The following is a 22435-nucleotide window of genomic DNA, read 5'->3' as shown; positions in this document are numbered from 1 at the left end:
CAAGTAATTAAATAAATGCCTTCATCTGATGCTGTTACTTGTGCACTGGTATAACAAAAAAAAAAAACAAAAAAACAAAAAAACCCAAACAACAACAACAAAACAAAAAGAAAGCAAAAGTTACCTGAGTTTCATTGAAATCTTTCACTCCAACACAATAGACAATAGCTCCAAAGCTTCTTGCTCTATTGGCCTAAAAAAAATTGCCATTAAGTGCAAAGCCATATAATCAGTGGAGCCAGCAATAAACGCCTACAGGTTTGACATAATCTAGTTTGGGTAAATGTGAAGGTGACTTACTTCTTGTTCTGCATAATAAAACTGAACATCTTGCAATTCTCCATCCGTCAGAGCAATAATCACACTAGCCGTCCGAACGCCTGCATGGAGGATAGTTAACAGATTGCATATGTATGACAAGATTCAGCAATTAAAAGAAATTCTGAAGCAGGGCATTCCTTTTTGCTGACAAATAAATACAAAACTGTAAGGCCAGACTCTAAGCACTGCATGGACTTCATTGGAGATACACCAGCTGAAGGTCAGATGCTTAATAACATACAATAAGGCAAAACCTGTGCACCTTCATATCACAAACAACACTGAAGGGGAAGAACTGTTCAAACAAGGTCCATGCACAAACTTCTGTGTTCTGAGTAAAATATAGCACCCACCAAGATTACATCTAGACCCTTTATGTGGAGAAATGGCAAAATAGATCTTCAGAGAGGGAGAGGTTCCTCTCTTCTCTTGAGAAGTATGTCTCTCCACAAACCTTGCCCAGAGATTGTGGTAGGAAAGGTCTCTGCAGAAGGAACTTACCTGCCATCCCACCTTCCCCCCCATAGACTTTCAGAGAACAACTCCACTGAACATGGCACAAAATGTGCTTCTACAGGAGAGTTCCTACACTTCTCGAGCAACAAGAGCTGTCAGTGAGGTTCACAGGAATTCTGAGCACTTGAAAACCTTAAGATCAGGTCCATTGGAAAAAAATAATGGCTTCTGATAAAGACATTTCACATCCCACCTAAACTTAAGTGAAAAGGTTGCACAGACTTTGGACAGCTATATATGTAACACAGTATAGAATACAACGTTACCTAGAAAAATGCAACATGGTAACAAAATTACACCAACTTAATGTCCAAATTATGATTCAATCAATCATTCTGCTTAAATAGTTCTTAAGCAAAGTAACTAATATACATACTTGTTACTTTCATGGAAGTATTTGTTATTTTTAAAAATAATCTGTTACAATTTCAAGTGTCTTTCCCCATACTGTCTGAAATGAAAGACTGATTGGTTCCGACAGGTTTCTTATGCCATGCAGTCCTTCCCATGTCATGTCAAACGCAGACATAAATCTTAAAAAAAATGACCTGCAACTTAGGGGAAAAAAAATAGCTTGGATTCTTTTTTTTTTTTTTCCTGCTCAGCATGCTTGAAAATAGCTGAAAAATTAGAAATCTTATTTTGTTTTCTTTTGAACACTTGTTTCTTCCTTGATACTTTAGCTTATGGATCCAGATCTCATCTCTTCCTTTTTCCTTCCTAATCAGCTTACAGAAAGGTTGATTACTTCTTAGCTATAGGTTATGAAGAGTTAAAATAATTTTCAGTTGGACTCTTCAGGACTCTTGATTTCACAGGCAGAAGTTTCCAGGAAGCCATACAGAGTTGCTGCTGAAGACTCTACACTCACAGCCTATTTTATTAAAAAGGCATTGACCCATTTCTCCATCTTCCAAAGAAACTATCAGCCCACAAATGATAACAATCTCACACCAGGGTACAAATCAGGCAAGAAGCATTCAGTCTAACTGATTAGGCCTCTTTTTTGGCACAGGAAGGAAAAAACCAAACAAACAACAACCACCACCAAAAGCAACCAAACCAACCAACCCCACCACACCCCAACAAAACAAAAACCACAAATATATTTCCCTCTTGAAATTTAGTCAAAATTTACATTTTAGGAACACAAAATCTGATCTCTGATCATCCACACCAATGCGAAAATCTCAGCTGATTTTATTTGTACCTACACTAATGAGAACAAGGACTTAGGCACACAAGGCAGACAGAGCTGAGTGTATCAGGACAGAGTGGTGAGGAAAATCTGGGTATTCCTGCCCCCTGGGTGCAGGATGAGCAGCTCTGGCTGTAATGCTTTGGTCTGTACTCTGCACTGGGTCAGGTCTCAGATCATAATGGTCTCCTCTGGTCTTAATAAACCATGAATCATGCATTTGAAAGTGGAGCTGTAGTCAAAATGGAATGTAGTGATTGTGTAACACCAATTCCTTCTCCAACACTTCTCTCAGCGGGTTTACTGCAGGTCATACAAAAAATATCATCCCTGTCTTTTCAATGCAGATATATGAGTCATATACAATGCCTACCTCCATAGGTTTCATGGTAAATCTGCTCATTTGCCTGCAACAAAGTATAGAACATTGTTAGCTCTTAAGTTCAGCAGCAGCAATCAAAGCAAAGTTAATACATATAAATCAAAGAAAGGAGTTACTGTGATGTATACCCTTTTAAATCCTTCATGCATGAATGTGTCTCCTCCAGGCACTTCATACTGAAGAATGTCGAGCCCTCGTCTTATGGCTTCCCTTTGGATAAGAAAAAAAAAAAAAATACAGAAGAAAACAATTTTATTTAAAGTTCTGTTGAGATATTCCTGTGCCACAGCTAGACTATGCACTCTGTAACCACACTGCACAGAGTGCATACATACTAACTAAAACATTGGTAAATCCAAGATTTTTCAAAACCCACAATTTTTCAGCCAAACACACTTGGGAGCACAAAACCAGACATATAATGCAAGGTCAGGGCTAACACATTTTAAGGGTGCAATTCTGTCTCTGCTCCCTCATTCTGGTACACTGTCAGGCTGGATAAGATTGAAGAAAGCAAATGCCAGATATTAAACTCTGACAAACTGCAGACAGAATGAGAATTTAAAAGCTTATGACCCTGTCATGAAAATCAGACAAATAAAAACCTCCATATGCAATCAGTCATCAGGACAGTTGGGAATTAGGAATTTTCCATTCTAAAGACAGAGGCCAAAAGATAAGAGAACAGATGAGAATGATGAGAATTTCTTATCCAAGAACATGGACTGATCAAACTTGACTTCAGTAAAGCCTTTGACACAGTCTCCCACAGCATCCTCACAACTAAGCTGAGGAGGTGTGGTCTAGACAATAGAGTAGTGAGGTGGGTTACAAACTGGCTTAAGGAGAGAAGCCAGAGAGTGGTAGTCAATGGTGCAGAGTCTAGTTGGAGGCCAGTATCTAGTGGAGTGCCTCGGGGGTCAGTACTGGGGCCAGTATTATTCAATATATTCATTAACGATTTAGAAGAGGGAATAGAGTGTACTATCAGCAAGTTTGCTGATGACACTAAGCTGGGAGGAGTGGCTGACACACCAGAAGGCTGTGCTGCCATCCAGTGAGACCTGGACAAACTGAAGAGTTGGGCGGGGAATAACCTAATGAAATTTAACAAGGGAAAGTGTAGAGTCCTGCATCTGGGCAGGAACAACTCCAGGTTCCAGTATAGGTTGGGAAATTACATATTAGAGAGCAGTGTAGGGGAAACGAACCTGGGAGTCCTGGTGGACAACAGGATGACCATGGGCCAGCACTGTGCCCTTGTGGCCAGGAAGGCCAATGGCATCCTGGGGTGTATTAGAAGGGGGGTGGTTAGTAGATTGAGAGAGGTTCTCCTTCCCCTCTACTCCACTCTGGTGAGACCACATCTGGAATATTGTGTCCAGTTCTGGGCCCCTCAGTTCCAGAAGGACAGGGAACTGCTGGAGAGGGTCCAGCGTAGGGCAACAAAGATGATTAAGGGAGTGGAGCTCCTCCCTTATGAGGAAAGGCTGAGGGAGCTGGGTCTCTTTAGTTTGGAGAAGAGGAGACTGAGGGGTGACCTTGTTAATGTTTATAAATATATAAAGGGTGAGTGCCACAAGGATGGAGCCAGGCTCTTCTCGGTGGCAAACAATGATAGGACAAGGGGTAATGGGATCAAGCTGGAACACAAGAGGTTCCACTTAAATTTGAGAAGAAACTTCTTCTCAGTAAGGGTGATAGAGCTCTGGAATAGGCTGCCCAGGGAGGTTGCAGAGTCTCCTTCTCTGGAGACATTCAAGACCTGCCTGGACATGTTCCTGTGCAACCTCACCTAGGCGTTCCTGCTCCAGCAGGGGGATTGGACTAGATGATCTTTTGAGGTCCCTTCCAATCCCAAACATACTGTGATACTGTAACTTTCTGGGGTACAGACTGCTCCCTTGTAAGACCTGGAGTTTCATACCATGGCCCCTGTTGCGTCACTACTTGCTCCACACACACATACCTGGTAACCAAGAGGATCAAACACAGAGAGACCCTGATCTGCCCCAGAGTTTTTATATATTGATGGAACACAAATAATATCAACTCACAAAACAAATACTCAATAGACAATATGTAGAAAGTCAAAACATCAGTCCCAGGTGCTATGTGGTATCCTTTTACTAAAAATATAGTGTGAGCCTCTCCAAGCTCTGTTGTGCAATGAGGCATTTTAGGTGGCACAACCCCAGTTACAGAAGAAAAAGGAGTCTATGTAAGACAAAGGTAAAATTAGGAGCTAGGATTGGAGATGTCTGTTAGGCGAAAAGCACATTTTTACTCTTTTAAAGTGTAAGATGAGCAGGAAAGACACATACGGTGATCCATACAGAGAACAGAAGTTCAGGAGAGGGAACATTCTAATACCATGTTCAACATATTGCCACAGGGTTCCTGTCTACTTTCCATATTACAAAGGGCAAATCCAACTGGGAGAAGTAAGCAAGTTTGAACTCTGTCACCAAGCTACAAGGTGGAGATCTGAGCCAAAACTCAGTGGAGCCAGGAGAAGTGCAAGACCACTGGCAGAATTTCTGGCTTTGGGTGAGGCCTTGGAGTACAAAATATGGGGCGGGGGGGGGGAAGTTGTTCTTTCAAGACTGCTTTAGAGTCCCCTTTATCTATAGGATTATAGATAGCACCATACTACTGAAGCCCTCTCACACAGATAGAAGCAGTAGCAAAAGCAAGGGTTTAAAGTTGAAATGAAAGAAAACACTTAGAAACACGTTAATGATAGGGATTTCTGTGTGTGAGGCAAATTAAACCAAATATTTGTGTGTCTGTGTGTGTGCGCGCGCGCGCCTTTTAGTGGTGCTTCTTGGTGGTTGGTTTGTTTTTTTAGAAAAGAGGATTTGTTTGTGAAGGTGGTTACAAGAATTTTGCTCCAGCCTCAGACTCTTTTTCTTAAGACTCCTGTCCCCTAGCTGTGCAAACCGTCTCTGGCATGTGTGCTGCTTGAAGTTAGCCCAGAAGAGGAGTGTGATAGCCTGGCGAGGCAGTGCTCCAGCACTGGGTACAGTTGGCTGCTGGTATAAAGTTCAGGACCTTGAGCCACTTCAAAGGGCGCTGTGGGACTTCCATACAGTCTTCTGCTCATCAGCTCAGGGTATGAGGTCTCTTACGCAAAAATATCCCTTATTTGGGTAGTTTGGGATAGTGAGGATATACATGAATCCTCAACTGAAAATGCAGCTTCTCCGCAAAATACTGTGATAAAGAACAGACAGGCCAGTGCTGCCTTTCTCTGATAAGGCTGAAAGCAAAATATTAATGGAAGATCCAAAGTCCTTATGAGTCTTCTTACAGTTGGGAATGGTGGAAAAGTTTCAGATAATGCTCGATTTTGACCAAGGCAGAGCTCTGAATTCTGGTCTTGGGGCCATTCGCTGCTTGAAGGGAGGGAAGAAGGGTATTTCTGGATGGAAGCTGTGGGGAGTACTTGCCTGTTTTCTGTTAATTTCATGACTGTGGTGCCTCGTGAAGAAAAAACGATGAAAGACATCCGCAACATTGGGCTGAAACAAAAGAACAAGTCAGATCCATCACACACACACACATACACATTATTCAGCAGATTTTCTTTTGTTGAGAAGCACTGAGTGAAAATATAAATTAAATATATAGCAAAATCAAATATCATCTTAAGAAAACTTTACCTTATAAACTTCTCAGCTAGGCTTTCCACAAAAGAGTAAATCTCAGTCCAATGATTTCTGACACTTCCAGACCTGTGTACAAAACATAACTGATTACATTAATCTTATTTCACAGCGAAATTCCTTGTCCCATTCTGAATTTTAAGCATGGGCTACACCAAAGGTAGTGACGGGCACAAGTTACACAGAGGTCTATGGAAATGAGTCAACTAACTTTATTGAGGCTTCTGCAGCAGTTGTGTTAGAAGCTGCAGCAGGAACCACCATGACAAAACACGCTGACTGAAAGAAAAGCAGCAATAGGTCTGAAATGGTTTACCATACAATTTTGAAACAAGTTTGGTAACTCTTCCATCTGCTTTTGTTCCTTTCATAACATAAAACGTAAATATTTTCTTCTAGTTTAGTTAATTTTGACTTTACCAAATCATCTGCTAGAAGATTTATTTTCCTAGAGCACAGCTCTGCCTTTGCAGCCACACAGAAAGTTTTGACTGATCTTCTGTTCTTCCAGAATGCGTGGGAGATTGTTTCCATGAATTACTGTTTGTTTCAAAAGAGAAAGCTTTTAAAGCAATTCAGAAGGGAAAGAAAGTACTCGTAGCTAATTTTCTGGACTAGCATTCTGGACAGTCAACCCTTGGCTCTGTTACAGGTTTCTTGTGAAAACTTGGTCAGCTTACTTACATATACAAACTTACACATTTGTGCTGCCATTCCCAATATATAAAACTGTATTACTGTCAATCCCTGGCATTTTTCTGCTTAGTCTTACATTCTCAGGGACCCCCAGAGCCTGGTGGGACTCAGACTTCAAATAGAGCCTTGCACACAGCAACTCTACAGTAAACAAAAGGCAATTTGTACTGTGTGGACATATGTCATATACTTGCAAGCCATTAAAAAAAGGCTAAAATCATTAGAAGTCAATGGCTTTAAAAGCCCTGCCTAGGTCTGCAGTGTTTGTGAAAGAACAGCTCATTTGCTTTCCTTGCCAGGCAAACTCATTTATCAGTTGTCTTAGCCAGAAAGATAAAACAACAGTACATACAGAAGGGTTGCAAGGGCTGACATAAAACTAAAAAAAAACCAAAACAAACAAACAAACAAATCTGAAATTTAACTAATGTGAAGCAGTAGCTTTCCTCTAACTGCTGGTAGACATTTTTCTGTGTAAATGTATTAGAAAAGAAAGAAAATGATCCTGTATTACAATTCTCAGTTCTACTACAGGCTTTCCAAGCAACCCTATGTCAGTCACTCCTGCCCCTGTACATCAGGTACAGATCAGCATACAGAAGCCTGTGTGTGGCACTGTCTGTCCTGCAACAGTGTTGGTGGAGGAAAAGAAAAAGAGACAAGGACCAAAAGGAGAGCCCTGAAGCATATAAGCTAGGATAAGCTTGCTCATGTAACTCTGCACTCCTTTTTTGAAGAACAGGTGATTAATTTGCAGAATGAACTGGTTGTCAAAAAATTATGAAATTGCCAGGCACTGAGAGAAGGCAACAAAGCACTGGGGGGACTGCTCAAACCAAGGGTTGGGATCCTTTGCAATCTCCCATTTATACACTCAACACAGCAACATATCTATATATTCATGAATGGCACCAATGAAAGGCACTGGCACTGTTAGCATATGAGTCCTTTTCTCATCATTAAAAAAGTAATTCATACTGATGCAAGGTATGTACTTCAAAAACTGCTTTTCCAAAAGGGATCTGAGGCAGCTCAACATCTGTGATTCTCCAGGATTTTTGTGAAAGTCATAGGCTAAATTTCTAAACATGATGAACACATATAGATTTTCCTTGAATCTATGCAAGATACAAAGATACATTTACAGTTCCCTTTTTTTTTTTTTTCCTATTTATTCTTTCCTCCCCTCTACTTTCAGTTTCATTCTGAGCTTTTCATCCCCCTTAAATCCACTTTCTGAAATTTCCAATGGAATCACTTCCCTACATAGAATAGCCACAGTGACTTTCTTGGAAAAGACTGACCTATTTTGGATGAGGTATCAAATTTCTATTGCGAACTGCAGAGGCACTGATGCAATCCAAAAAAAGAAAGTAGCAGTGAATTTTCTTTATAATAGCAATGAATCAACATTTCCAGTAACTTCTTAGGATTACCAGACTACTTCCACCCTCCCTTCTTTCTTTCTATATCTACCTCTCAGGCAAAACACAGTTTGGTGAAACAGCCTAGACCCCCATCTATCAACTGGGAAGTGTCAAAGTCTGACAAAAATACTAGCAAAGATATGTTACTGTTTCAAAATTCCACATAAAGAGTACCAGTGAAACAATCAGCACTTAATCCCTTTCCCTACCACACTGCTTCAAGCCCAGGTGTGTCACCTACCACTGCAAATGGTGTCCAAATGCCATCAAGGCTGCTCATGTCAAATCCCTCATGAAGATCAGAGAGGGTGGCCTGGCTTACAGAAAAACTTGATTTTCCCCCTCTCCCACCCAAGCTCACCTTTAAACATCCCTGTTTGTAAAGTCCTCTTATTTGCTGTTTCATATACATATGCACTTTGGAGGCATCTGGGGTTTGTCCTGGTAGTTTCATCTGTTGCCCCAGAAGCCTGATCCCATGTCACGAGCAATGCCAGTTTTAATGGAAGAATATACAAAAAAATGCAACAATAAAATGTTTGCTAAATTATATACTAAGTTGACAAGTGTTGTCAAATATTACTCCCAACACTAACAAACAGAAGCTGCTTTTGGGATATTATCTTTCACACTGCAGAATCACTTTTGCTGCCAGCAAAACTAAGTTGCTGCCCTTCATGGCTAGATCAGACTGGAAAGTTTTTGCCTTGGTTTCCCATGGCAAGAGGGAGGCCCCAAGCATAGCCTAAGTTCCTTTCTGACCATGGCCAGTGCCTGAAAGCCACTCTCAATTTTAGCTCCACAGTTACCAAGCCTGAAGAAAGTACAGGGTCTTTCAGTGATGCTCTACACTACAGCTTACTCTTGGACATCCACACAGCATGATTTTTACAGCACTTTTGGTGCTTTTGTTTTTTTTCCCTTAGAACTTTACAGTAACCAAGAACAAACTCCTGTTATTCAGCATACCTGTGCTAATAGGAACCCTGGACAGAGTTGGCATTTTGTCCCAAAGTGCCAATCAGTAAACAAACACAAACAGATTCCTTGCCTGGCCTGTTCGGCCACCAAATGATACATTCCTGTAAAATTTCAGAGAAACTGAGAAGACTTGTGAATAAAGAGGAAAGAATAAATGAAGCACGGAAAAGACCAATGCTATGCAGAAAAAGCACTGGACATGCAATGGACTTGTCCACCCTCATCAGTAACTAGGAGAAGCCATGGGAAGTGATGCAGCCAGGGAATCCTACATATCCTGCTGTGGAGGTTTGTACCCATGAATATATCAAGCCAGCACTGTGGTTGTCTGCAAACAAGTCAGGCCTATCTTGTCGGCTCATGACTTAGAGATTGCCTGCTTTCAGTCATCAGCTACCTGGTTCAAACCCTCACATAAACTGAAATGTCCATTGTTATCCAGCCAAACCGCGGGCTCACTCCCCACACCACTGAAGTAGCCCAGCAAGCCTGATGTTCTCTGCAAAGTACCAAGCCCCACAAGCCAAAGACTTCTGTGGATAGTGACCCACAGTCTGTGTGCCTTTTGGAGTCAAGCAGGACAGTGAGGTTCCAGCCCTCAGAGGTTACATAACTCTCGTGGCAAAGGAAAATGCAAAGCACTAAACAGATGCTGTGGACAGCTGGAGCACCACAGAAAAGTTTTCAGGGCCTGTTTTTACTGCCAGTTCCGCTGGGGTAAACCTGGAGCAGGTCCAGGGAAATACCAGAATTTCCCAGATCCATACCTATGCAACTGAGATCAGGATTAGGCCCAAGCAAAGTGAAAAAACCCGCAGGAGCCATTTGTTGCAAGCACAGTCCCTGCTCCATCAGCTCTGCTCCCATTACACATGAGACAAAGAGTCAGCAAACCACAACATAGGAAGGAATGTGCTCCCGGCCTTTTCAGGACGCAGCTCAGAGGAGCAGCTACTACTGCAGCTCCTGCTGCTGTTTTCCTGAATTTCACATTGCTACTGCTTGATGGGAGGGGGAAAGAGGAGGTCATTGAGTATTTCTGGGGGTGGAAGGAAGTGATGTGATTGCAAGGCTTGATTCTGGCTCTTGCTTACTTTGGAGTGTCTCCTTCTAGCTTAGCAGAGCTCCCTGTCAGTATAAAAACAGTGAGCATGTTAGAGTCATATCTGCCTTGAACTGTGGGATTTCACTGCTGTTTGAGAAGACAATTAAGCACAAGACAGGCTCAAAATCCCCTTTCCTAACAGGGTCCTAGGGGCAGTGGAACCCAGAACCCAGAGGAATCAAGCAGCACAACCCTGGCACATAGAGTGCCACTTTTTAGCCCAGTTACTTCAGGCAAAAACCAGGAGGGTCAGTTGTAAGGTGTCTGTCCTAGGACGTGTGATTCACAGTTCCAGCTAAATTCACTATCAGGAGCCTATACATATCAATCTGGTGCAATATATATATATCAGACTTGCAGCTTAGTGGTGAAAGTTAATATCCCAGCAGTACCCAAACAGTAAATACTTTTATTACCACAGATACACAGAGATAAGGCAACAGGATCCAAAGCCTTTCCTCCCTGCTGAAAGTGTGAAAGTGACACCCCTTGAAGATACAGAGCTGCCCCTTGTCCTGTTGCCCCCTCCCTCTCCCCCTACTTACCTCTGTTGCAGATAAGCTGAAGGCAGCAAGTCCAGAGATCCTGGATCAAGAAACAGACCCATAATTACTGATGCTGGGTTCAGTTTGAGTACGGTGTCAAGGGAGTACAACACCCATCGAGTTTTCGCAGGTCCCTGTAAGTCTCAATCCCCTCAAGCTAACCATGGCCCTCTACACAGCCCATTGCTCAGAAATGTAGCACTTACTTGTTATTTGAAGATAGCTCTTTGTGGTCACAACCCCATTGTGGACAGCAGAAAAATTATTGCACATGGCAAATAACTGTTCTGCAATAAAAGCAAACCCTGGGGCATCTAGTTTGTTATGGTTTCAGACATGCAAGTGCATGTTCATCCACCCCTCTGCTCCCTTCTTCTGAGATAGCAGAGCATTCAAACTGACAAGAATCCTCCTCTCCCAAACAATTCTTCTTCCAAGCATGGAAGGAACCTTGACTGAGTGATTCATCCAGGCAAGGAAGGGCTAGTTTATATTATCTGCTCCAGAGGCAATTAGAAACACTGGCAGAGACGGCCATTCTGAGACTGTCCTCACTTCAAAGTACTTGTAACATTAATGGACAAGACAAGGGCTGGAATGGGGAAGGGAAGATACAGAGAAGTGAATGAAAAATTGATTTCTTAGTCCTAGGCCACCACCCTAAGCACAGTGCTCAGAGTATTGAAATCCAAAAGATTTCATGACCAAACCCATTAATTTTCTAGATAGCTTTTCTCCTATAAAACAACTGACAAAATTTACAGCAGCATTACTGACTCCTTTAAATCATCCCTCCTACAGTAAAATCCACCTAATCTACAAATCCTCCTATCCACCTGGCGTTGTAGCTGTTGCTTCATAACCAACCACCAGAAGACCACGTCACAGTGAAGTTCAGAAGCCACGCTCAGACTGCATCCAACCACTTCACACCTCCCTGTACAGCTCCAGAGCTGCTCTGAGCAGCACCAGGCTTGGAATACCCACTCTCAACATCCCAGACCTCTGCAGCACAATGCAGGGAGCAAAGCAGAGCACTCAGTCCCAGTCACACCATAACAACAAGGTGCAAATGATAACCAGGAGAAGGGAGATACAGCATTTGTGCGGTTAATGACTCACAGGAGCTAATGCGTCTTCTTCATATTTTAGATGAAAGGGTTCAGTCCTACTACACCTCATACAAACTCAAATCGCAATTCAAACCAGCACTTGAGCTGCAAACTCAGACAAAAGTAATGAAATTTTCAGTCACTGAGTGCACACAAACCAGACTCCTAGGTCAGTGGGAATCTTACGGTTTACTTCCTTGGCTCAAGCCCCAAATAAATCAGATTTAGTTACATGCATAAATAAACTGCCAATGACAAGCTGCCATGGCTTTTTCTTCCTGTTAACTGTACACATTTTATGTCAAATAACCACTACCCATTAGGTTTGTCTTATTTTCTAAGGAGTTTTTTCTTGGGGTAGTGGGGAGGAGAATTGGTTTTCCTGATTTCCTTTTCTATTTCTTTCCTGCCAAAAGGCAAATCTGGCAGAATAATACCAGACAAAATACAAACAAATAAAACCTGGTTCCAATAACATAGGTACTTCTGAAGCCAAATAAAAATTTGCTTTGGAACATTCCAAGCAATTATACCTGGTTGTAAGAAAATCACAGCACTGGCTGCGATATAACCACAACAAAGAAAGATGCAAAGCAAAATACCAACAGATTGTGTTTTGAAAACAATAAAGATTATTGCTTACGGGCAGCTGGAGAGTATGAGAGGTATCATGTAGATGATGTGGCTACATTATAAAGGGGGGGGAGGGGTGGGAATCAGACTGAAAAGGAGGAAGACAGACACAACCACTTTATAATAAAATATACATTATAGTAATTAATGCCATGTAAGGAACAAAGCTGATATTTTTATTCTGATAGCAACTCCTCTCAGTCTCAACAGGAATAGTGGTGTAAGTCAACCATTACAATATTTTCAAATGCAATTAAGTTAGGTGACAGAACACATGTTCAGGCACCCATCTTCACCAGCAGTTTGATTTCAGACCACAACACTGTTGTTATCCACACTCTTCTTCTACTCAAACACAGCGTAAAACCAGCACACAGAATGGCATGGGACCAAGACAGCATGAAGAGGGAAGCTGCAGAAGTTCCCACAGGTCCAGCTCCATCCTAACACTCTTGAGCTGGACACAGGAAGAAAGTCAGAGGGCTACAGTGAGACCCTAAGGCAAAAAATACTTGCTCACACTTGTAATTCAGGAGTGTTAAATTCATCCAGGTCATTGGCAAGGAAATAATCAGGGTGGGGAGGGGGGGAAGGGAGAACAGGGGAAGTGGGACACAAAATGTATTTACCAAACTCTCGATTGTTTTAAATATGGCATATTATGAAAAAAAAAAAGAGGTATCTAAAGATCAGCAATTCACTATAGTTGCCTTAAAGTGATACAAGCTGGTCCAAAAGAGCAGCTACCTGAAATGCCTCTTGTTCTAATGGCTTTTTGGCTTGTCTGAAGCGAACTAGGAAGTATCAATGTACTTCCCACCCAACACCTCCCTTCCCCACAAAACCAGCTTTTCAAGGGGAAATTTGGGATGTTGGAGCAGACACAGACAACATCCCCCCAAAAAACAAAACAAACAAAAAAATCAGGACGGAGATGGGACAGGGTAGCTAATTTTCCATCTAATCAGAGGTTGTGCTCTGCCCCACCATCTCCCTACTGTTGACATTCACCTCTAGAGTGAGGCTAAGCAAGTTTAAAGGGAGGCAACTGGAAAATTGATTACAAGGTTTGACTGGCCACGTTTTACTCATGTCTTTACCAGAGCTGCTGTTGACAAGGATGCTCTTGAGAACATGGGAGACAAAGCAAAAAAAAATGATGTGAAAGACAAAAGACAGGAGTACCATGAAGATGGACTACCCAGAAGTTCAGGATGAAGACTGGAAAAAGTGTAGTTAGGCCAGCCTCCCCCAAAGAGTTAGAATCACTGCTCTCAAAGAAAATCAGACAGAGCCTTACTCAAAACATTTGCACTTCCATGGTCTGTACTGTGGAAAAAAGAAACATTTTCCCAAGGCTGTGCAGCTCATTTTTCCCCCAAATCCAAACTATTTCTTAGCAAACATCCTAGCAGGAAAAAAGAGAAAACACTTTTGACTATCTCACATTTCTTCCCCCTCATTTCCCATCCTGTCCTATAGTCAAAAAAAAAAAAAAAAAAAATCAAAGAAATTTCTTCATACTTGGTAAATATAAAATACAGACAGCTATGCAGCTCATCATGTCAAGAATCACCAGGAGCAGATATTTATGGCAGATATTTAAGTCCTTATTTTAAAATGGTTTCTATTCACTGCACTAATAAAAAATCATAACGATGCTACTAGGCACTGTTATAGTTAGAAAACACTAGAGGTCACTCACCCTTTCTGTTGTGCAAGTGCATTTCAATGTGATTACAAACAACAGCTGGATGTTAACAGCAAGGCAGGGATGAAAGGAAATTATTTACATACACAAACATGAGAATGCCACTACAAGACCTGAATCTAAGCAATCTAATCCCCAAGAGGACCTGTCCTCAGCAGCTTGGGATGGAACTCAAAAAAGTTCTTCATGCATGCGGACAGCCAAAGTAAAAGAAGCAACCAAAGCAAATGAAAAGTACTCAGCTACCCATTACACTGGCCTTAAGAGCTATGATTGTTAAAAGGTAAACAAGATCTTTGATATCACATGTGACTTGATCTTACCACAAGCCATAGGAGAGGTGGGTATGCCAGCTGCACAGTGTAATGCCTCACCTCATGCAGAGGGAGCGACTCCACTGCAAGCAGAAATCATTCTGCTGCTTCAGTATGAATACTTTAAAGTCTTCCACTACACCTCTAAGTAAGCTCAAGCCTGCATAGCTCACAGTACAACATACAGATTGCAGACTTTAAGCAGCTGCCTCTGCAGCCAGCAGGTGTCCAGTTCTTGTAGCTTCAAGAGATTTGCTCATATAAACGTCCATCTCCAGAGACAACATAGTCCTAATGTGGCTCTGGCATGGTCAGACAATCCTAAGGAGGATGGTGGCAGGTCACCCTCCCACACATGCTGCTTCTCTGTTCCACCATGCCAGCTTCTTGACCATCCAAGACTTACTTCCACTTCACTGATCTTGCCTATCCCATGGAGTTAACATAGAGGGCTGCCATCAACTTAAGGCAGAGAAAAATGGTAAAAAAAAACAAGTTTCTTTTTCTAATTGGCAGCATATATATTATACCAATAACTTCACCAGCAGATGATCTTTTCCATCTGATGGTTGTTGCCTGCAGGATTAAATCCCCACAGACTTTGCCTGGCAGAATGAAAAATCATGCTCCAGTAAAGTCATTGCAGTAACACACAGTGCTTACATGCATAAAGAGAAAGGTTTGTTGTCTTATTCCAATCTGCCTCCTACTGATGTGAGATTACATCTTTCTATGGGGAAGCAAAGCACAGCAGACTTAAAGTCATTTTGGTTCACCCAGCCTGACTTTAGAGACAGGGCCTGTCATGCAGCTGAAGAGCACACTACAGGGTCACAGGATTAAAGCCTGGAGTTTTCACAGAGCCAATGCTTGAATCCTATTGTTAGACAGCTAATTACGACTGAATGCATCCAACTCTAGACTGGCAAGGCACCAGTGAAGGAAGGCAATCCCCAGGCCATGTGGGGATACTCTATGGTGTATAAAGCTGGGCTTCTCTGGGGATTCTCCCATTAGAAATTAGAGCCAGAATTCTTCCCAGATATGTGCCAGTATGGATCCAATTCTGAAAAAAATGTGTCCACTGCATTTTCAGATTTGACCATCTGCTTCTGACTGTCTTCCTGCCTTCTCTCTACTAGGAATAGTCTGACCTTTCTCCACACAAAGGGATTATCTTAGCTCCTTTCTGATGAACTGTCAAGATCCAGAGTCTATCCACTCAGTCAACCCTCCCTGCCTCCATAAAGCTCCTTGTGCTGTGCCAGATGTCACAGAATGCAGCTGGGACTAACTACACCCTCAGCCAGCATGGGACCTATGGCTCCTAAGATCTGGCACTCTATTATTACCCACATGGATTGCAATGCAATCTCATTGAGGCCAAAAACAGCTTTGCCAACACATTGCCACAGACTTGGTAGGAGCAAGGATGGATTCTAAAACCACCCAGGGCCCAAGTAACTTTTACTGCAGCTTTTTGCCAAAGAAGAACTCTGTGGTGTAACTCTCAAAGGTTATAAAGACTCACTTCACATCTGAAGCCAAAGAGAGTTTCCCCACTGGAACCAAAGTGCATGGCTTTTACTTCAACCTTAATCAAGTCTGGTCCCCAGTGGACCACTGTACTGAGTGGCCTGCTAAAAGAAAACATGTTATTTCATGTCCACAATACTGAAGAGGACTTGCTTATAGAGCCAACTTTCTATTGCTTTATATATCAGTAACTCTGAGGAAGTCACTCTCTTCTCTGACTTGATTTCCCCAGATACAACATGAGTGGTAACAGCAATCACTCCAGTAAAGTGCTTCCTGATCTACAAATGAAAAGTAGCATAGGAGCACAGCATGTTGATTACCAGGGGTACACAATGACATTGTAAACAAGGAAATTGCGCTGCAGAAGACAGACACCATGTCACAGAGAGAAACCATATTGCAGTCACCAACATTTATTGTTACAAGGAATTCAATATGGGAAGTGAGCGTAACAAACTGCCAGTCACTTTTTGAAAGCCTGGTGAGAATGAAGTTGAGAACTAACACTAGCCCCCCACAGAGCTCTTTCTAGACACAACGATTACTTCAGGAACAAGTCCATGGTGAAAGAAAACAATGACCTCATGGTGTGTTAGTGCACCTTCTAGAAAGGCAGAATGCTTGAAGACAGATCCTTTTGCTTTAAAATCAGAATCACTACTTAAGGACATTTTTTTTCTTTTCTTCTTCTTCTTCCTGAACACGGGAATATCCTGGCTCTCGAGTGAACGTAGCTTTTTGCCTCATGCAGGCTGTGCAGAAGGCCTGATGGACTGAACAGTTATCCCAGCTGGGAAACAGAACAATGCAGCCTTCATATGTGGCTCATGGGTAAGAATCACAAAAAAAATGGCTTCAGTCTTTCATAATACCATGTCATATGTGTAACCCAGGATAACACAACTGTGACAGTGAGTATATGTGGGAGACTAACTATTTATCAAGTTTAACCCATGGCTGTTAAGCCAGAGCAGTGTACCAGGAGAGACAGAAATTTGTGCCTTCCAAAAAACACCTGTGAGTGCACTAGTTTACCACTTACTTTGCTAGTGCTTGTTATAACATGCCTATGAATATGAGCTTAACCATACCCTCTGGCCATACCTAAATTGGGATAACATGGTATTAAAGTATTTGCCAACATATTTTAATAGGTAACTCAAACGCAGGTTTAGACAATTCCAAAGAAGTTTTATAAAACTTGTTTCTACTCAGCCTTTCAGTGAGTCTGTAAAAAAGCAACCACTACTTACGAGCAATCTTGTCTTAACTTTAGGTAGGTCTGCACAGCTCTGGCATAGCTAAATCTCACAGAAAACATCTCTGCACTTAGCCCGACTCTAAACAGCAAACTCCAGGGTGCTGGGGATGATGACCAACATGCCTTCAAACCCAGTGCTCACAGCCCATGCACCTCAGGCTACAAACTGAAGGCGACCAGCTTTCCCAGGTTTGCATGTGCAATTAACCCAAGACAAAGCGCAGTGCTGCCCAAAATGCGCCACTTGGGAAACACACAAGTTTCGGGAAGCAAAAATAACAACTCTGCCCCGCACATCACATTTGGCACCACGGCAGGCAGGGGAAGACACCCGGGGAGACAGGAGAAATAACATCTTCGCTGCTGCAAGGAGGCACTGAAGGGTGAATAAACGTTTTTAAATGCAACTGTCACTTACTTATCCAGGACGAAGTAGAGATCAAAGGCACCGTGACAAGAGCGCTGCTCTTCTTGCTCTTCGTCCTCCTCCGGCCGGGCGCAGGAGGTTAGGCTCCCCATTGCCAGCAAGAAGCAGCACAAAACCGCTGCTTTCTCCACGCTGCTCGTGCAACTCGCCATCTTTTCCCTTCCTTACTTCTTTCTCCTCCCCCAGTCTCTCACTTCGCTCGCTGTAGACCTTACGGGCTCTTCGGAAGCGCCAAGAGAAGAAGGGGGTGGGGGAAAAAAAAAAAAAAATCACCAACTTCAGGATCTCAACTCAACCCTGCGGCCTCAAGGCAGCCGTGCCTGCCGGGCAGCGGACTGCTGGCTCAGGGCTGGGAGCTGAGCCCGACCGGATGGTCCGCAGAGCCCCGTCCCCATGCCCCGCCGCATCGGCGGCTGCCCCGAACAGCTCAACCCCGTCCCGCACGGGGAGCAGCGGCTCCTCTCGCAAGCACCAGAGGCAGGAAGGGGCAGAGGGAGGGGATCAGGGGGAGGGAGACAGGATCTTATGGGGGCAAGCTGAACTGGGACTTTCCTGTTCCGGGATACCACGATGGGAAAGGCTGCTGAAAGCGGGGGACCAAGGCTAGGGACCGCTGCGCCCGAGCCCCAGCGCTCCCCGCAGACACAGGGCGGGCGTCCCGTTCTCCTTCCCTCTCGGGCTGCCCGCGGGGCCCGTAGCAGCCGCAGCGGAGAAGGGAGCGCAGCCGCCCCCGCTGCTGCTCCGGGGAGGCGGCTCGGCGCCGGCTGCCCTCGGGGCATGTTTGAGCGGAGCGGAGCACGGGGGCTCCGTCGCTAGCGGGAGGGGAGCCAAGCCGAGAGCAGGAGCAGCCTCCAGAGCACTGCTGCCGATCCTCCTCTACCTCTTGCTGGGGGGCATTAGCCACCGGGGCGGAAAGAAGTTGTAGAAATGATAAGCATCATTGCAAAAACGTGCGACAAACGGGAGGTGGGGGAACGACGCGAGGGGGCACTTATGAAAAACTGAGTTGTAGGAGATGACTGCAGTTTAAAATGTTATTGCCTCGGGGTAAGACAGGTTTTCACAACTCTTGCATGCCACAACAAATTGTTTCTTTTCCATGGTAAAAAACCTTAGTTTACCCACACTGGGGTCTGCACACATCCTGCGGGCAATGCGTAATGATGGAACGAAATCTGCTAATGGATGCTTTGCACAGTAGCATAATCACTCCCAGCCTAATACACACAGGTTACAAAGCACTGCCCTAAAGAGTTGACCCAGCTCATCTGGATGCTATCTTCAAAGTTTGAATAATTAGTGGCTTCCAGCCGCTTTCCCCTCCCCCACACCCGTTGCTGCCCCTAATTAATGAAAAGAGCCACGGGGAGGAATGCGAGCAGAGTCACTTTGCATGACAGAGTTGGGACTAGATGTTTCTCTCTTTTTCTTGGGGGGAGACTTTTGAACGCGAGTCAAGGTCGAGGGGAATCCATCCCCAGTGGGGTGCTGGCACGCTGCCCCATCTGTACCGCCCCCCAAACACCCACCGCCTCGCTGGGGGCCTCTTCGCCCTGAAAGCCGAGCGATAACGCTCCAGCCAGGAACCGCTTTTACATGCTAACAGCAGAAAGTGACAACTCATCCTCCACCCCGACAAAGCTGATACATGAGGGGGCACAGGGACTCCCCGGGCGGGGCTCAGCTGCGGGGAGGAGCTGGAAGGGCTGCGGGATGTGGGTGTGAGCGGAGTGTGGGCAGCCCTGTCCTGGGCCGCACCGGCTCCGCGGTAGCTGTGCGGCTCCGCCGGGAGACGGTGGGGCTGCCCCCACGCAGCCGGCGGGCCCTTTCCCTCTGCGCCCAACAAGGACACGCGTGGACGCGGCGCGCCTGCCCCCGCCACGCAGAGCTTTTTCCCCGTCGGACCCGGTTCCCCCTCCAGGGGGGAACCTCGCGTGTTTTGTGCGGTGTAGATTTCCGCACGCAAACCTGAAATAAAGTTTGCGCTGCGATGGAAGCATCTCAGTTTCAAGTTCTTTGTTTTTGTGTTGGACCGAGCTCAGACACATCCAACCGCGGTGGCGGGCGGGGACTTAGCAAGAAAAGATTAGAGGGTACACCGGTTTTCAGCTGCTCTCCCAATTTTAACAATGCGGAAGTTGAACGCGCTGCTTAAAAACTTTAAAGGTTTTTGTGAACTGGCCAGTTCAGACCCAGCGATTACTTAGATCATGGAGAAATACAAGAAACCCACATCCTCGCTGATGACACGCACAAAAAGTGAGCAAGTGGCTGCTGGGTAGCAGGAATCCCCCTTCCTCCCGCTCCTCCGGACTTAGGCCTCGACGGTGCCCACTAGCGCCCGCAGTTTGCACGGTCTCCGGGAGCTGCATCCCCGGCACCGCATCCCGGCCGCCCTCATTACCCCCTACCCGAAGCAGCCGTCTTCCCCTGCAGCCACTGCGGCGTTTAAAAACAAAATAAAATTGTTAGTAGCTTCATATGCCCTCGGTGCTTGGTGAACATCAGACTGTTTCGTAAAATAACGTGTCAGACTTCGAGGGAGTCTCCAAAGCAGAATAAGGCACTACAAAGGAAAATTTGGTTGTAACTACTTCTTGATAACATGCATTGTCTTTCTCTGATTGCTGATAAATCATCTTACTCTGCAAAGAGTATAGGCTGCCCGCACTGCCTTCTCCAAAGGCTAGGAGGTCCTGGCGAGGCGGGCATGTTTTAAGGCTCGTTGGGCGGACACGAAAGCAGTGATACCGGCGCGATTATCTCTAGCTACCGACTGTCACCATTAGTCCCGAACCGCAAATATCCCGCGGAACGGGGGGCTGGCGCCCTGCTAGTGCCCCTTCCCTGCTCGCCCACTCCCTGCGAGGAGGGACGGGCACAGCGTTTGCGGGCTGGCTCCACAGAATTGCCTCCTGGCGTCGCAGCCTCGTGTTCTCAACAAAACAGGCTTCCCGACCCTCCAGTGGCTGTCACCGGGCAAGCCTGACAGGTCTGAAACCGGAGCGAGGTGTGCGTGGAGTTAGTGCTGTTGTCCGAGGGAGCGGAGTGGGGAGGCAGGGCGGGCCGGGCCGTGGGCGCAGCCCCTGGACTGCTGGCCACCCGGCCGCCGGCCTCATTTGCTCGCGCATTGCTCGAAGGAAAATCAAACCAGCCATCAGCTGAGCTGACCGTAAGATGCGAATCTTACCCTAGGACATAAGTTCCCTCAGCGCACTGTCTCACAGTGATTCAAGCTCCGTAAGGGAAGTGACAACACCTAATCATCCCTCTCTACGCCTTCTGTAGCTGTTTGAATAGAGGCTGCAAAACCACAAATGCTTGCGCTATGAAGTGCAGTGGGAATTGTTCATCTCGGTTTCCTGACATCTGCACTACAAATCAGGAAGTATTTCCAAAGAAGTATTAGGAGATACCGCCGGCACGTAAATCCGTCCCTGCGAGGGTGGCAGGATGCGGACCTTCCCACAGCGGTGGGCCAGCTACCAAATCCCCATTCTGCTCCTTGACGTTGTTCGTCTTGCCTGAGCTGAATTTTAAAAGAAAACACAAACTCCTGACTTCATCCTCTTTAATCCCTGTAGCACAGAACACGTAGGGCGTGATTCACTCTTTATCGGTATAAGATTACTCTTTAATTGCAGTGAAAATCCATCCTTTCAAAAACATTAAAGGGTTGACGTTTCTTTTCCCAATACAAGCCAATATTCAGATTACATGGACACTAATCAAATAAACCAGGTTATTTCATTTGTCAACATGTTCATAAGATTTTTCTACCAGGCGTTAAAGGCATTTATATGGAACGACATCTTTCAAAAGCAATGTTGCTAGTTCAGATTTAGGGAATATTTGATTATGACAAGACGTTTGATGGTTTTATTTTACATACCAGCTGTGCCACAAATCGTTTCATACCTCAAACAAATTCCTAATTTTGTATCCTGCGAGTTCTTTCTATGAAGCAGTAATTTTAATTTTAAGCCTTTCATGTCAGTATCTGCAACTCCCACAACAGCCTTATATTCGAAAGTGTTGTCAGATGCCCTGAAGGACAACTGGCAGGAAGACTTTGGAGGTGTTTTTGTTATGTTTGCTTTCCCCTTCAACTTTAAAAGAAAGTCCTCTTTTTAAAGTACCGTGGCAAGGGGAAAATCCGTCCACCTTCTGGTCCCCCCTCGCTGCGGTTCGCAGCCGCTCCCGGGATGACTTCTGCCACGGGGAGGGGTCCACGGGTGGGGGTGGCAACGGGCACCGGGGGAGGGGGACAGCTGGGGGGTGCACGGCTCGGTGCCGGCGGGGGGGCCGGGGGCAAGCGCTGCGGTAGGCGTTTCCCGGGGTCTGCTCTGGGCGGGGAGCCGTCGCGGGGGAGGAGGATGCTGCCGTGCCGGGGCAGTGCGGCGGCAGGGGGCTACCGGCGCTGCTCTTGGGGTCCGGTCGGCCCCGGCGGTGGGGTGAGGGCTCCGCGGGGACGCGGCCTTAGCGGGATCCTGGGAGAGGGCTGCGCCGGGAAGGGGGCACGGCGGGGGCCCCGTGCCGGAGAGCCCCTGTCCGCAGGGGACCCCCAGGTAAGCGGGGCCGGGGCAGAGGGGGCCGCAA

The 22435-nt window shown here is 45.2% G+C and overlaps 1 protein-coding gene across 1 annotated transcript in view; it reads right to left on the bottom strand.

The window, feature by feature from the left end:
- ANTXRL (ANTXR like) overlaps nt 1-18392 on the bottom strand; it is a gene marked incomplete at its 3' end in the record, with an annotated part of 58897 nt that extends 40505 nt beyond the window's left edge. The window contains exons 1-7 of the mRNA XM_080348051.1: nt 17828-18392; nt 6083-6154; nt 5870-5941; nt 2546-2627; nt 2409-2442; nt 301-380; nt 125-193 (exon numbers count right to left, since the gene is read on the bottom strand). Of these exons, the coding sequence (XP_080204177.1) occupies nt 125-193; nt 301-380; nt 2409-2442; nt 2546-2627; nt 5870-5941; nt 6083-6154; nt 17828-17988 (570 nt within the window). The 5' untranslated portion in view covers nt 17989-18392. The remainder of the gene's footprint in view (nt 1-124; nt 194-300; nt 381-2408; nt 2443-2545; nt 2628-5869; nt 5942-6082; nt 6155-17827) is intronic.
- Nucleotides 18393-22435: the final 4043 nt, after the last annotated feature.

Source organism: Nesoenas mayeri, assembly GCF_963082525.1.
Source record: "Nesoenas mayeri genome assembly, chromosome: 7".
Lineage (NCBI taxonomy): Eukaryota > Metazoa > Chordata > Aves > Columbiformes > Columbidae > Nesoenas > Nesoenas mayeri.
The sequence above is the reverse complement of the archived record's forward strand: the minus strand, read 5'-3'. Positions and strand labels throughout refer to the sequence as shown.